General features: G+C 43.9%; 2 protein-coding genes across 2 annotated transcripts; one reads left to right on the forward strand and one right to left on the reverse strand.

Annotated features, from left to right (window-relative positions):
• The first annotated feature begins 5,639 nt into the window (after positions 1–5,639).
• On the forward strand, positions 5,640–10,931 carry LOC115549326 (atrophin-1). The gene is made up of 7 exons (XM_030364475.1): positions 5,640–5,966; positions 6,092–6,271; positions 6,666–6,787; positions 6,874–7,039; positions 7,641–7,762; positions 7,845–10,752; positions 10,838–10,931. The coding sequence occupies exons 1-7, from the start codon at positions 5,711–5,713 to the stop codon at positions 10,873–10,875; spliced, it is 3,792 nt and encodes a 1,263-aa protein (XP_030220335.1). The 5' UTR covers positions 5,640–5,710; the 3' UTR covers positions 10,876–10,931.
• Positions 10,932–11,443: 512 nt separating this feature from the next.
• On the reverse strand, positions 11,444–14,250 carry ahsg2 (alpha-2-HS-glycoprotein 2). The gene is made up of 7 exons (XM_030364476.1): positions 13,883–14,250; positions 13,399–13,509; positions 13,148–13,229; positions 12,831–12,982; positions 12,638–12,727; positions 12,422–12,493; positions 11,444–12,329 (listed from the first exon to the last, which is right to left on the reverse strand). Exons 1-7 carry the CDS (start codon positions 14,126–14,128, stop codon positions 11,841–11,843), a joined length of 1,242 nt encoding a protein of 413 aa, XP_030220336.1. The 5' UTR covers positions 14,129–14,250; the 3' UTR covers positions 11,444–11,840.
• Positions 14,251–14,939: the final 689 nt, after the last annotated feature.

Below are 14,939 nucleotides of genomic sequence, written 5' to 3' on the forward strand. Positions count from 1 at the left end.
CCCTCGGGGTCCGACCGGGCCAAGTTTCGGTGTGGGGGTCCCAGGTAGGCCCTAGAATAAGGTATTCAAATTTCAGGGGGGTAGGACCTTCTTATCTCAAAAACTGTTTTTCCACCACATTCTGAACCATTCTTGCAAGCAACACTTCTGAGGGGCTTTGTCGAAATGACAGTCCATTTGGGAAAACTTTTTTTCTCTAAGGGCTAGAACTCCAAATCTCGGATATGTTCTCGGGGCCCCGGGAAATGTGTGTAAACATTTTAGCATCTCTAGCTATCTCGAAAAGGCCGGAGAAGGGGTGTGACCTCCAAGAGTACAGTAAATGTACATAAGACAGAGGTTAGTTTCTAGTAGTTTCTTAACGTGTGTAGACACAGCTGGCCTGTGGCCACGTTTTTGAAGTCTGGGGTCAAAAGGTCAAAAGGAGCCGGCACCACGCCGCTTATGAGATAACAAAAAGTTAATGTGTATTTCTCTCATAACTTTTTGTCATTATTAAAGAGAGGCCTGATTCTCAGATATGCATGTTGGATGGCTAGGGTGTAGGTCTGGGAAGAACTTCAGCGAGCGAGCGAGCCGCTGGGTGAGGTACAACGAGATGGAGCACTTGCTGAGTAATTTCCTGTATGGCTGGAGCCACAGGTTGAAGCGTATATGCGTCCTTTGAGACCCCCTTTAATATATAAGAGATCCCAAGGTACAGCTTACTTAAATGTTGTCACCTATTGAATCACTTCCTTTAGGGCTTCAACCTCCTACTTGATCATAATTGAATGCCCTCTTTCATATATATGATACCACCACCACTGGGACGTGGCAACAATTATCCAAATCCATATGGGGAAGGGGGGGGTACTTGTGGACAGTAGGGGTGTACACTAGACATAATTAGGAAGCAAACTCAGGAGATGGAATGACCTCTCGCAAATATTTACTTAATAAATTGTTTCAAATAACCCTGCCTCGTTAAATCAATGAGTTTGGTGTTTTGCTTTCAAAAATAGATTATAGAAGAAGTCTAAACTGCAGAAAATAAAAACATCCCAGGTGCCTTTTAAGAATACCTTGGAATATCTGTCGATTTTCCATCGGACCCTAGTTTACGACAAAAACAATACAATTGACGGCAGCTCCTTTGCCGCTTTGGTTTTTGGAGCCATAAGGATTAGAGGGGGCGGTCGATAGAAACCACCATAGCAACCATGACGGTCAAGTGACTGAACACTCCCATTCAGAATGCATTGGTTTACATTTCGTTCTTTGGAGCACGGTTATTTTTATTTATTTATTTATTTTCAGTTTTTGGGGAGGTGCTTCAAAGATGCTAATTTTTCTGCAATAATCCAAAATCCAATGGAAAAACCCGTTGGCTTTTTGTCCAGGGAAACCCAGGTCGACGCTCACTTCCGGGTTGGCCAACATACGTCATCCCTCCACCACTCTACACTGTAAAAACACATGTTCAAGTTGAATGATAATGCATGAATTTATTCTCTATTCTGCCATAGTATTTATTTAAGGGGGGGGGGGGGGGGGGGGGGGCATACAATTATTTTGGCCATGGCGGATCCAGATCTGTTCCGGAGCATTTTAGCACCTCGGGCAACAGCGTTCCCAGCGGTCCTGCCTGCAAAAAACGTCCTGCCCACATACCGTTCAAAATCCACCCAAAATGTCCTAGAAGCAGCCCAAGTTGTTTTAGCAGCGACATGCATTGTGTGTGTGTGTGTGTGTGTGTGTGTGTGTGTGTGTGTGTGTGTGTGTGTGTGTGTGTGTGTGTGTGTGTGTTTAACACGCTATTTTGTGTTGAAATGCGACTTAATCCAGTGTTCACGAAAACGTACACTGTCAACGTATGCTTTTGGCGACTGGGTTGGCTCTCAGATAAACGTGTTTCTTACAAGACGATATTGTAGCGTCACAGGGTTTGGGAGGAAGGGGCGGGCCTTCTGAGAGGGGGTTCCGGGGGTTTCCTTCAGTGCGGGAGTTTTGGTTGTTGTAGTTTTCCGGTGGAGCTGTGCCTGCCTGTCCGATTGTGGAATACAATAAACCTGCTATCAAGCTTACTTCGCTCACTACCTCGCCTGTGGTTATTACAATATCATTAAAAGTTACATAAAGTAACGGTTTAATAACACAAACGCAGGAAACACGTGAGCTGCTAGTTTAGCGAAAGCAGCGTCCATAGCAACCTGACGTCGTTGAAACATGCGAGCGAGCCGATAAAATCGTCCTAATAACTATAAAACCAAAGTTCAGACACAATCACTGATTGAAGGTTATGCAAGTAAAAAGTATATTTCTTGCTAGAAATGTTGTTTTAGCAGCGACATGGATTGTGTGTGTGTGTGTGTGTGTGTGTGTGTGCGTGTGCGTGTGCGTGTGTGTGCGTGTGTGTGTTTTTAACACGCTATTTTGTGTTGAAATGCGACTTAATCCAGTGTTCACGAAAACGTACACTGTCAACGTATGCTTTTGGCGACTGTGTTGGCTCTCAGATAAACGTGTTTCTAACTGTACGTCCACACCAGGAGCGACCAAAGCGTCAAAGACGCTTTGGTCGCTCACAAAGTTTCGCTGCGAATTTTTCTGTTCGCTTTGGTCGCTCAAGTCGCTCATGACGTACAATTCAATTATGCAGACGCATTTAAAGGAGCCGTATGCGTTTAGTAGGCCCTACAGACCGCCATATCAAATAGTGAACTCTCCCATACACCTTGGCCATATTGCCGAGACGGTTTTGCTTATTCGATAAAGTGCTTCGACAACAAGTAGGACAGTGATTCCCCCCAATACAAAAAAAATCCTAAAATGTAGGCTAATTACAACCGAGAACAAAAAACCCTGCGTGCTGTAGTACTTAAAATATGTTTCACTGATCTGGATCTGCAAATCATGATCTGCACTCATTCGTCGCATTCAAAACAAATAGACATTCGCGCACATGGCTAATTTGCATACGCGCACAGGACTGGTTGGCTCCGCAAGGCAAATAATGGAACATATCGATCTATCTAGGCTTTTCTGTCTATCTATCTATCAACGCGTGTCTAGTTTTAATGTGATGTATTGTGTGTATGTCCAGTCAGACTTGTTCTGTGTGGTCTTGTAGGCTACTGTCCTGTGTGGGCCGAACCACCTAAATGGATTCCCGACGATTTGTGTCGTTTGGTATTAATAAAGACTTGACTAGGCTTTCTATCTATCTAGACTAGATATATCCCTTGTCATTTATCCCTCGTCTTGTCGATTAGTTTGTTTATGTGACGATTTCAAAAACTTTTTTGGTTTTGTTTAAAGCATGCTACACGCGATTGGTTGGTTAGATTGGTGGCATGGAGAGCAAATTAAAATGATTCCCGCTTAAATACGAACGTTCTAGATGTAGCCTATAAATACTCCCGCTTATCATCACTTGATATCCAAACCACTACGGCGTTTCGATCTCTGAACTGAAAAGGGGTGGGTTCGTACAACACCGGGTGCCCAGTTACAGCCGCGATTAATACTTCAGCCGACATTTTTTTCAGTGAGTGAATAAAGGTAGGTAGGAACCAAAGTGTCTGCCGATGTTCCCTGGGATCCACGCAAGCGAAGAGCGTCTACATTCCGATTGGCTGTCAGTGTTTGGCCGCTGAAGCGAATAATAGTCATTTGCATAAAGTTAAAAAGTTTTCAACTTCTTTTTGACGCTCTGGTCGCTCAACTTTGGCCGCTGGTAGCGTTGGTCGCTTTGGTCGCTTTGGTCGCTCTTGCCCATAGAAAGTGAATGACTTCCGGCGATTTGGTCGCTCAATTCGCTTCTGGTGTGGACGGACAGTAACAAGATGATATTGTAGCGTCACAGGGTTTGGGAGGAAGGGGCGGGCCTTCTGAGAGGGGGTTCCGGGGGTTTCCTTCCGTGCGGGAGTTTTGGTTGTTGTAGTTTTCCGGTGGAGCTGTGCCTGCCTGTCCGATTGTGGAATACAATAAACCTGCTATCAAGCTTACTTCGCTCACTACCTCGCCTGTGGTTATTAAAATATCATTTAATAGCACAAACGCAGGAAACACGTGAGCTGCTAGTTTAGCGAAAGCAGCGTCCATAGCAACCTGACGTCGTTGAAACATGCGAGCGAGCCGATAAAATCTTCCTAATAACTATAAAACTAAAGTTCAGACACAATCACTGATTGAAGATTATGCAAGTAAAAAGTATATTTCTTGCTAGAAATGTTATTAGAAACACGTTAAACGGTGAATCGGTCCTAAAATATTGCATTTCCCAATCAGATAATAAAGATTAATAAAGATCATACACATTCACTGACTGAAGATTATTCAAGGAAAAAGTACATTTCTCACTAGAAATGTCATTAGAAACACGTTTAATGGTGAATCTGTCAAACAAATCAATCGACAATAGTTGCATAACGTGACGGCATCACCGTTGACATTGATTTCCTTTCGTCTATATCCGACGGTGAGGGACTAACATGAATGTCTATCTGGCGTTGAAAAACGACGAAAAAGGTACCAATTTTTCGTCGGAAATTGACGCCAGGGATCCTTGGCCATGCGTCACACATTTGACGAGTAGGGAGTGAGACTGTGTTGCAACAAGAGAAGCTGTATTCTCCATTGTGGGTTTTAAAAAAAAAAAAAAAGCAGGGGACCTTTGCCTACATGAGTAATTTGATACAACATAGAGATAGCTGGTTTATATTATGTTACTTTAGCTGAACACTTTTCCGAAAAAAAGAAAAAGAAGATAGGTCAGGACTGTATAGTCTCTCACCTGATTCTGTCTTTTTTCTTTTTATTGTCCAGTTTGATTGTCAGACACAACCGAAAAATGCCACACTGAGTGTTTTCCCACATAGGCCTACTGGTGGTAGTAGTATACAGTGATATGTCGTTTCGTTTTTCAGCTGTAGGCCTACACACGTTTGTTTTCATTCTGGTCCAAACGCCGCACCACTGGCAGGGCTTCATGTTTCCATGACGACGGACCAGAAAAGACGCGCCTGACGTCATGTTGACATGACTCCCGATTGTTAAAATTAGTCTCAAAGTAACGATAAACTTTAACAACAGAGACACACGTACGCGCTACACAGGTACTTGTGGCGCTGCTGTTTTTGCTTAATAAATGGACCACTCCAGTTCGACTGTAGCCGCGCTATTGGTGCTAACGGAGCTAACTGGTAAACGGTGCCTGGACTCCAGCACTCACCGGTATCGGAATCGGAACAACTCTAGGTAAAAGGAAAGAAGTGTGAGACACAGCTTTGGACACTTACTTAGTTGATTCACAACACTACAACTAAACGGATCTCACTCTGCGTGAGTCGCACTGGACGACGGTCGGGCTGCGGAGCGGTGCAGCAGGTACAGAGGAGAAGGAACGGGTGAGAAGAGGATGATACCATTTGCTAAGCGGGGATGTTTTTATTTTCGTCCTTAACACATACATTTTAAACCACAAACTACAGAGTATGTTTTGGACATTATTTAACATTGTCAAAGACAAACACATTTTTTAGAATAACAACATTTCTTACTCCCACGTTTTAGGGGTGCTGAGCCCCTTTTTAGGGGTGCTTCAGCACCCCTAAAAATGGGCTAGCCTCGCCCCTGTATGATAATTAGTCCTAACGCAGAGCACCTTAACCACAAATCAGTGAATGTTGGTATTGTGCGGCACGCTGTTTTTTGTGCACTATTTTCAATGGCGTGGAGAAGCTTTGTGATATGTATAGGAATGCTATTGCTTGCCATTACTCGTTGCCACTGCGTGGCTCTTTCAAAAGTGCCCTCACCAAACCCTTCCGTAATTTGGAAGTTCAACTCGAGAGGCAATTCACCCCAAGCTAAACCAAAAGAGGCGCATAGTCCCCGGGGAAGACTGATGAATGGACGGCATCCGCGCGAAAATGCAATAGTGGAAGAAGCTCTTGTTGATGCAGACTATCAGTCTGATATGGGTAACTAACAATTAAAAACACAATTATGGCAGTTTTACAGTTCGACGTATCGTGATTGTTATGAGCGGTTTAGATCTAAGTATGTTGATTGTAGAGCTGAGCCAATCTTGTTTGTACGCCTGCAGGAAGGGATGAGGCGGAGGCCTACTTCAGAGCGCAGGGAAATGGGAATGCAAACCCCAGCAGTGTGGCGGTTCAGAAACTGATGCAAACGGAGCCTAATGTTGAATGCACAGGTGACTCGATGAAGCTGAATGTTAAAGGTTCGTTTTCTACCCCTGGAGCTCTATTCGTGGTAGACAGAGGTAAGCATTTTGGATTTTCATTCATTGTAGCCTTAAACAATGATTGTGAAATTGTTGTCCAAGATATCTTGAAACAAATATACTGATCCTGCTCCAAATTGTTTCTGAAATGCGTCGAGGGGAGGCCTATCTGAGGTTCTTACAGTGGTTACTTGGAATGAAGTTATGCAAATAATGCATCTTAATATTTAGCCTACATTGTATAATCGACCTGTATCAACAAGAATCAATCACTGCTCATTTCATTCGCAAAGTTGGAAAAATCGTAAGTTTAGTGTGTAATACCTTGATGCCCTGGGTGAAATGGATCTGTCATTAAGTATTCCGGTGTATTTTTATGATTTACATTCAAAATGTATTCCCTGTATATATCTGACACCAACATTTCATACAGGAAGCAGTCTGGCTCCTCTTCCCCTATCAGAGCTGCCGTCAAGCTGTGGATATACCTTGAAAACGACACAAAGAGATTTGGTCTTGGTTGCACCTTATGATGGATGTTTCGTCTCTCTTGAGGTTTGATTTTCAAGCTTGGTGATGTCAATTTCACCAATTGTAGTTCCATCATTTTTTACTTCAATGGAATTACCATCTACCAACAGGAAGAGGGCTATGTTCTTTCACTACATTGGGGGGGTATACCCGTGAGAATGTCTTGCCCTGTCAGGAGACAGTCTCTGTATAATCCTCCCAGGGTAACCTGCAACACTGCAGGAATGGTTGTGAACACGGACTGGGCTTCTCCAGTCCAAAAAATCCAAGTTAATTGTATGTATTTCTCCATGGAATGTTTGGTTTAAAGGTGCAATGTGTTGGATTAAGTGATATCTAGTAGTAAGGCGGCAGATTGCAATCCCCTCTATCCCTTCTCCCTTTCCTTTGACTAGGATAAGATACATTGACCTGTAAATTGCCCTTTGGTACTTGTAAAGTGATGTCATTTTCTATCTCAGCATTGTGTAGCCAAGTGAGTTGGTTCCTTGATGCCTTTTTAATAGGTTGTATTTAGTCTGTACATCTATAGGGCCTAGCTAAGATGGTGATTATGATTGTTAATTGAAAATGTGTCCTATCTAAAACATTTTGACCGTTCTGGTCTACTGTAGAAACATGAACTTTAAACATTGCGGGCTGGTTGGAAGTGGACCCGCTCCCCATGTGTATATAAAGGGCTCATTCTAAGCTAAAGAAATTTAACAATTACTGTCCTGGGATTCTAAACTAATTAAAACCTTTATGAATATTCAATTCTGCCATGTCTGTTCAACTAAAGGCCACTCAATCCTACACATTGCAACTTTCAAGTAGACCGACCTTTAGGTGACTTGATTTGTAAAAGCTCTAAGGATTTGGCTTTTTTTGTTTTCAGTGAATGGTCTGTGGAAACCCCTGATGGAGGTCTTGCCAAGATGTGGCTTTGGATTTGAATTTGCTTCTAATGCTGGAGGTGCAGCTATTTCTATTCGCTATGCCCCCTGTTTGGGAGTGAAGGTATAGTTCCACACCTTGTTCTTTTTATAGTTGGATGCCTCTTATTTCAACATTGGTGAACACGGCAATATTTGTGTTGCAGGATGGGATGTTCACTCTAGGCCTGGCTGGGGACGGTGCAGTTAAAGTTTCGTGTCCAAGCGTACACATTTTTGATGACCCAAGCAAAGGTGTTCTTCCAACTGTGGCTCCCTTGAAATACCCAAACAATACTGTGACTGGTACTCTAGTTGGCCAAGAGCAAAACTCCCTTCATCTACCACCAAAAGCCCAAATAACAGTGACCGTACCACCGAAAAACCCTGCATCCCCAGACAACAAACAACCCCAGGCTTATCCATCTTACTATTTCTGGCCACCACATCCGTCTGGTTCTCAAACTCCAGATCAATTTCCAACCCATCAGACTCCATTCTATCCATCTCTTCCAGTTGGTCCTTCACAGAAGCCTGCATCACCAACTTCAAAGGCTGAAGGACAAGAACCTGTGACTCCTCACAAGCCACCTAAAACCCATGACAGTAAAGCGCCTGTAGGTCCAGAGGTAGAAAACGCATGGCCTTATCCATTTCCGTACTATTTCTGGCCACCACAGCCTTCCCAAGGTCCTGATCTACCAACACCTGGTGTTCCACAGAAACCTGCTGCAACAACTTCAAAGACTGAAGGACAAGAACCGGTGACTCATCTCAAGCCACATAAAACCCAGATAAACAAACAACCTGTCGCTCCAGATAGACAAAACCCTGAATCTTATCAAGTTCCTTACTTTACCTGGCCATCACATCCATCTGCATCTCAAACTCCAGATCCATTTCTACCCCATCAGACTCCATTCTATCCATCTCTTCCAGTTGGTCCTTCACAGAAGCCTGCATCACCAACTTCAAAGGCTGAAGGACAAGAACCTGTGACTTCTCACAAGCCACCTAAAACCCATGACAGTAAAACGCCCGTAGGTCCAGAGGTACAAAACGCATGGCCTTATCCATTTCCGTACTATTTCTTGCCACCGCAGCCTTCCCAAGGTCCTGATCTACCAACACCTGGTGTTCCACAGAAACCTGCATCAACAACCTCAAAGACTGAAGGACAAGAACCGGTGACTCATCCCAAGCCACCTAAAACCCTGATAAACAAACAACCTGTTGCTCCAGATAGACAAAACCCTGAACCTTATCAAGTTCCTTACTTTACCTGGCCATCACATCCATCTGCATCTCAAACTCCAGATCCATTTCCACCCCATCAGACTCCATTCTATCCATCTCTTCCAGTTGGTCCTTCACAGAAGCCTGCATCACCAACTTCAAAGGCTGAAGGACAAGAACCTGTGACTCCTCACAAGCCACCTAAAACCCATGACAGTAAAACACCTGTAGGTCCAGAGGGACAAAATGAATGGCCTTATCCATTTCCGTACTATTTCTGGCCACCACAGCCCTCCCAAGGTCCAGATCTTCCAACACCTGGTGGTCCACAGAAACCTGCATCAACAACCTCAAAGACTGAAGGACAAGAACCGGTGACTCATCCCAAGCCACCTAAAACCCAGATAAACAAACAACCTGTCGCTCCAGATAGACAAAACCCTGAACCTCATCAAGTTCCTTACTTTACCTGGCCATCACATCCATCTGCATCTCAAACTCCAGATCCATTTCCACCCCATCAGACTCCATTCTATCCTCCATCTCTTCCAGTTGGTCCTTCACAGAAGCCTGCATCACCAACCTCAAAGACTGAAGGACAAGAACCTGTGACCCATCCCAAGCCACATAAAACCCATGACAGGAAAACACCTGTAGTTCCAGAAGGGCACAACACGTGGCCTTATCAAGTTCCTTACTTTACCAAGCAACCACCATCTGCTTCTCAAACTCCAGATCAATTTCCACCTTACTATCATACTCCATTCTATCCATCTCTTCCTGTTGGTCCTTCACAGAAACCTGCATCACCAACTTCAAAGACTGAAGGGCAAGAAACTCTGACTCACCCCAAGCCACCTAAAACCTGGGACCCTACAAACCTTCAACCTAGTGATCCTCTAGCTACAGTGACCCAAACAAAACCTAGCGAATCTGAAAAAGGAACCCCATTTAATTCCCTTGTACATTGCCCTGAAAAATGCCTTTCTGGATTAAGTCAATGCTGTGTGTCCTTCAGTTACCACCATCATGATCACTTCATTTACCCTCTTAAAGATGACCGTAGAATTGCCCCATTCTCTACATTGGGACAATCTGTTCCAGAGGTAATGCAGGGCACACTAGACTCTGGGCTACCTAACACTATTGAAACATCCCATGATACAATTGTGAACCCTCCATTCGAAAATCAGGAGGATAAATTGCATAATTTTCTATCACAGGCGGTTAAATATGCAAGCAAAGGAAATCAAGAATTTGAATATTCTCCACCAGAGGGCATCCTTGACCAGGATTTACCAATAAGTTTTGAATCCTCTCAGTCAGAGTTGGGCCACCCTACCTTCATCCAACAATATGAACAACCAAAAATTCAACTGCAATCACCTGACGAGAGGCAAAGCCCATCTCAAACCCTTGTGACTCAAGGTCTGTTTACGATTTTGGAACCTGCAATGGGTCATTATGACATGGTTCAAGATGCTATGGCATCAAGTGTTGATTCAACTGACTACTTTGAGGCTCTGCACCCTTTGAGTAACTCAAGGAAATTTCTAAAGCTGACCTCGGAACGTCCATTGTCCAATGGGCATCTATTGTTGGAACATGGTCCTCCAGGGAGCGAGCCAAGCTTCCCGAGGCTGGCAGCCAGGGGCCTGGGTCGTAGTCACACACACTTGGCGTTTGAGCCATCAAGACATTATCCACAAAGCAAGGAGACATCTCATCCACCACAACATGGTAACCAAATGGATGCTATGTATAGAAGTAAAGATCAATCCAATAATATCCTTGGACAGACATTCAACAGACATTCTTCAGTTGATGGCTATCCAAATGGCAAGTAACGGCTCCCAAGGTTAAAGACTTCTTCTTTGTATTTAATTGTTTCTAATGCCTTAATGTATTTTATTTTTCTCTGCAGGAGACGTTAACCAACCGTTCCCAAGAAGAATGCACTGATCCGTTATGTTGTGAAAAAAAATAAAAGATTATTTCTTTCATTTCAAACTTCCTGAGTTAACGTGGTCGTCTGTGTTCTTTATGACCCTGTTTATATCAAGTGACATGCAGATGAATTCTAATGAGTAAACTTCCATCATCGCCTATCAATAACTTCCTTATGGGTTCCTTTTTAGAAGCACGATTTGTGGTACTCTTTGAACTGTCCAGACAAATTAAGCAAAAAGTACATTGACCTTTTAAAAGCTTTTCAACTTATTTACTTGAACTCCGGAACTGATGTTACTCAAGTATTGACCGGTCTATGCAAATAGTATTTTGTTCATGTGTCTCTTCATTCAACCTTGTTTTTAGGTTGAATATCAACCAGTGAAAACTTAGTTAGGTCTTGCATACGCCCAACATTTATGTTGGGAGTACCCTGTCAATTCCGAATCAGTTATCTACTTTTCTTTTAAATAGGCTTTTCATTTGGAAAAATACTGCCCTTCGGCTGACTTAATGACGTACACATTGGCTTAAGTTCAATTACCAAACCTATTTATGTTGTGCAGAGACATGTAGCGGATTCAAGAATTATATTTTATTAGGTCGCATTTGGCAAAAGCTATTTGAATCTTATGGGGTCTTGTGGGTATGAAGCAACTAAGTGTGAAGCTCAACAGCCATGGTCAAATCAAAATTCTAACTTGGGTTCAAATGTTTATTCTAAGAATTTTCTCCCCTGCCATATAAATGAATAGTTACCAAGCATCATAGGAGAATATACAACCATAAGGATAGCTTTATTGATCGGTCAAGGTTGTCAGTGTTTATATTTGGCTGAATCTTCAGTTGCTTATGTTCTGCAGCTAGTTCCCCGTAGTATAAAGCCAGGTCTCAGCAGGACATGTTGGGGTATATCAGGACAGCCCTCGCTGCGATGCTGTGGAGTCTTTGCGCTGTGACGAGGAACCGCCAAACCCCTAATAGTGTCTGATCCTCCCGGGACATTGTGGAACAGGAAGGGTCAGTTCTGTTTCATCAAGCATGACGGGCTTAACTGATTCTGCTGCCCTTTTTACTACCACAGCCTTTGTGCTGTCATCACCGGCTGGCAGACCCGCGGTCGGGATGGAGCCAACCGTTGGCACGACATCAGCTATGTCTTTGTCCTCCACTGTCAGGTTGACGGGTAGAGTTGGCAAGAGCTCCATGACCGGGTCGAGAACAGCGTTAACGGGGACGAGAGTAGACAGGGGAGGGTCAGCCGCCACGGAGGTTGGTGACCCAAGCACCACTTGAACCACCTCACCGGACTCAGTGGATTCGCCGGACTCGCCGGCGGATTCGGCAGACAGGAGTCCGCTGAGCCCGGGGTTATGGATCAGGGTGAGTTTGTGGTGTCTCAGACCTGGCTGGATCACTGGGAGGAGGGAAGGACTGGAGGCTGCAGTGCTGCTGTCGTTTATTGACTGAAAAACGTTAAATGGACCCGAATTAAAACTTGGTTTGAGGTTTATGAATTTACATTAGGGAATGTTGATTATTGAATGGTTTGATTTACCAGAACGCCAAACATAGTGCAGTCGACGGTGTAGTCAGAACCCAAACCTTCTGCCACGCAAAAGCCTTGTTCCTAAAGTAGGAAATAATTTCATGAATGACTCTTGGAGCATGTAGGATTATTGTATTCACAATAGCTTGTATGTTGATACGATTTATATTTATTGTCCCTAAATAATTCTCAGAGAAGGATTGATTGATTTCTCGCTTTACTTACAGCATTATCCAAGGGCACACATTCACTGCTTGTACAATTGGCTCCTATTATGACATACTCAGCCGCAATGATGTCTCCAGCAGATATCGGCTGAAACCAAGATAGAAAAAACATCTTTGGTCTTACGGACTCAAATGCAGTCTTTATTTATTTCTTGTTGAATATCTGAAGGTGTGATCATGTCAGAATGTACCTTTTTGGACATCCTCCCAACCTCCATTAGGCTGAAGGTCTGATTGGTTCTGACGTTGAATGTTCCTAGAGACGCCTGGACAAAGTCTAATCCAATGGTGTCATTCAGGGGGAGGAGGGTGGGGCAGTCGAGGCACATGTCTTCTCTTGACTCTGCAACAAGAAGAAAGGTTTAATTTTGGTGTGTGTGTGTGTGTGTGTGTGTGTGTGTGTGTGTGTGTGTGTGTGTGTGTGTGTGTGTGTGTGTGTGTGTGTGTGTGTGTTTGTGAGTGTGTGTGTGTGTGTGTGTGTGTGTGTGACATTAAGAACCATAATTACCTTCAGTTTTACATTTGAAGGCGGTGACGCTTAGAGCCCCGCCCACCTGCTTCAACACCACGTCGCAGTCTCCTTCAACTGCCTGAGTCACAAGCACATAATGTATATCAATTTATAATTTATATGTGTGTGTATAGATGTGTTTAAATATGAAAAAACGAACTGCCATCACCATCAACGTTACTCTCATCTGACTTTGTAATAAAGGGACACCTTTCATCTATCTTTGTGACCTACTCTATGAGTCTCACCGTCATCACTTTGGGCCTGACAGAGCAGTTGGTAAGAGGCTTGGGATCCAGCACATGGCAGCTTGTCTCCAATAGGTCCACCTCCATCAGGTATGTAGCTTCTCCACTGAGCTACAGAGAACATGAGGGACATGTTAAAATAAGACCAATTCAAGCCAACCATTTGTTCAAAATATCACATGGAAGTCAATGAATGTCGTATGATAGGCAAGTCGATTAAAGAACCGATCGGATCTTAATAACATTCTCACCTGTGAAACTAGAACAATAAATACATTTGCATATTGTATATAATCACACAAATAGCCTACACTCTTCTGTAGATTCTTTAAGAATTTTTTTCACTTATTTCCCTAGTAAATAAGGTGGTCTTCTTTAAACTGTATTTTGGAGATGTCAAAACCTAAACACTGGGGTGGCTGCAGCTTTAGGTATACGCGGGGTGTAACTTCAGTGTTTTGTGCCCCCGGCCCACCTGGCTTACCGTTGTGATGATCTTTACGTCCTCAATCCTGTTCAGGACGTACTTGTAGCCGTGAGTGTGTTGGCCATTTAGGTAATCCTGAGCCACCATGGCTACAGCTTCTATGTCAGGAGAATCGCATGGAGGCCGACTGAAAATGGGTAGCCCGACGGGGGGCAACCCGCCGAGGGGCAGTCCGCCGGGGGGCAGCCCTTGGGCCCCCAGTGCCACGAGAACCAGAGTCACGGCGATGCTCATGGAGCACATTTTCCGCAAGATGGGCTACAGGGCCAAAAGGTTTAAGATCTGCCGATAGCGATCGAGGCGAGTCAAGAGTACGATAGGGAGACCAGGCGACGTTCATCCCTGGTATATGTATCCTAGCGTCTGTTTAACTTTCAAACTGACAAACTCAGCCAAGATAAACACTGCGGCTGCCCCCTTCGTTATTGCGTCACGTGAAATAGTGTGTAGTGCACCTCAGGGGGGTGGTTGGTGCCAAATGTAAACTTTCTAATTCTGGAGAGGGCTATAGATTAACTATAATGAGCGATGACCGTGGTGTTCTTATATAAGTGTCTGGGAAGCTTCACCTTCTCTCTGATTCTCCATTCTTATCACTGCATGCAGCTACACTGGGATTAATAATTGTTCATATAACTTGAGTGACAATTAAGGAGGTTTATGGAACTTCATAGATCATACTCATGCCCTGTAGTATGAGATGATTTAAAAGTCTCTCATCCATATTAAAGGGCACCTATTTTACCACCAGATCTGTTTGTGGTTAGCCATTACAAGCTATTCAAATCTGCCCTGCCCTGTATTGACATTGTTGCATATTCTCGAAGAAAGTTGTCCAATCCCGGGTTGCTTTACTTTACTTCATTTATTATAAAGTCGTCGGCATGTTTCGGCATGGTAAGTGAAGCTATACGGAGGGAATTCTAGGAATTGTGTAGAACACGCGTGAGAGATAATAACTCTGGCTACTATGGGCCACGGGCAGAGGACCGTGACCCTTCGCGGGTGTCGCTGAAAATCTCTGGCCAACTCCACCCCTTGTCCTCAGGTAGAG

The sequence above is a fragment of the Gadus morhua genome, chromosome 8 (genome assembly GCF_902167405.1).
Source record: "Gadus morhua chromosome 8, gadMor3.0, whole genome shotgun sequence".
NCBI lineage: Eukaryota > Metazoa > Chordata > Actinopteri > Gadiformes > Gadidae > Gadus > Gadus morhua.

Bases quoted from the DNA above. Each gene is read 5' to 3' on its own strand.
- ahsg2 (XM_030364476.1), bottom strand. From the start codon at position 14,128: ATGTGCTCCATGAGCATCGCCGTGACTCTGGTTCTCGTGGCACTGGGG. The intron at 13,230-13,398 runs GTGAGACTCATA...CTTGTGACTCAG, and splicing joins TCAGGCCCAAAGTGATGACG to GCAGTTGAAGGAGACTGCGA. The intron at 12,330-12,421 runs GTAAATCAAACC...AACGTTTTTCAG, and splicing joins GCACTATGTTTGGCGTTCTG to TCAATAAACGACAGCAGCAC.
- LOC115549326 (XM_030364475.1), top strand. From the start codon at position 5,711: ATGGCGTGGAGAAGCTTTGTGATATGTATAGGAATGCTATTGCTTGCC. The intron at 7,040-7,640 runs GTATGTATTTCT...TTTTGTTTTCAG, and splicing joins CCAAAAAATCCAAGTTAATT to TGAATGGTCTGTGGAAACCC. The intron at 7,763-7,844 runs GTATAGTTCCAC...TTTGTGTTGCAG, and splicing joins CCCCCTGTTTGGGAGTGAAG to GATGGGATGTTCACTCTAGG.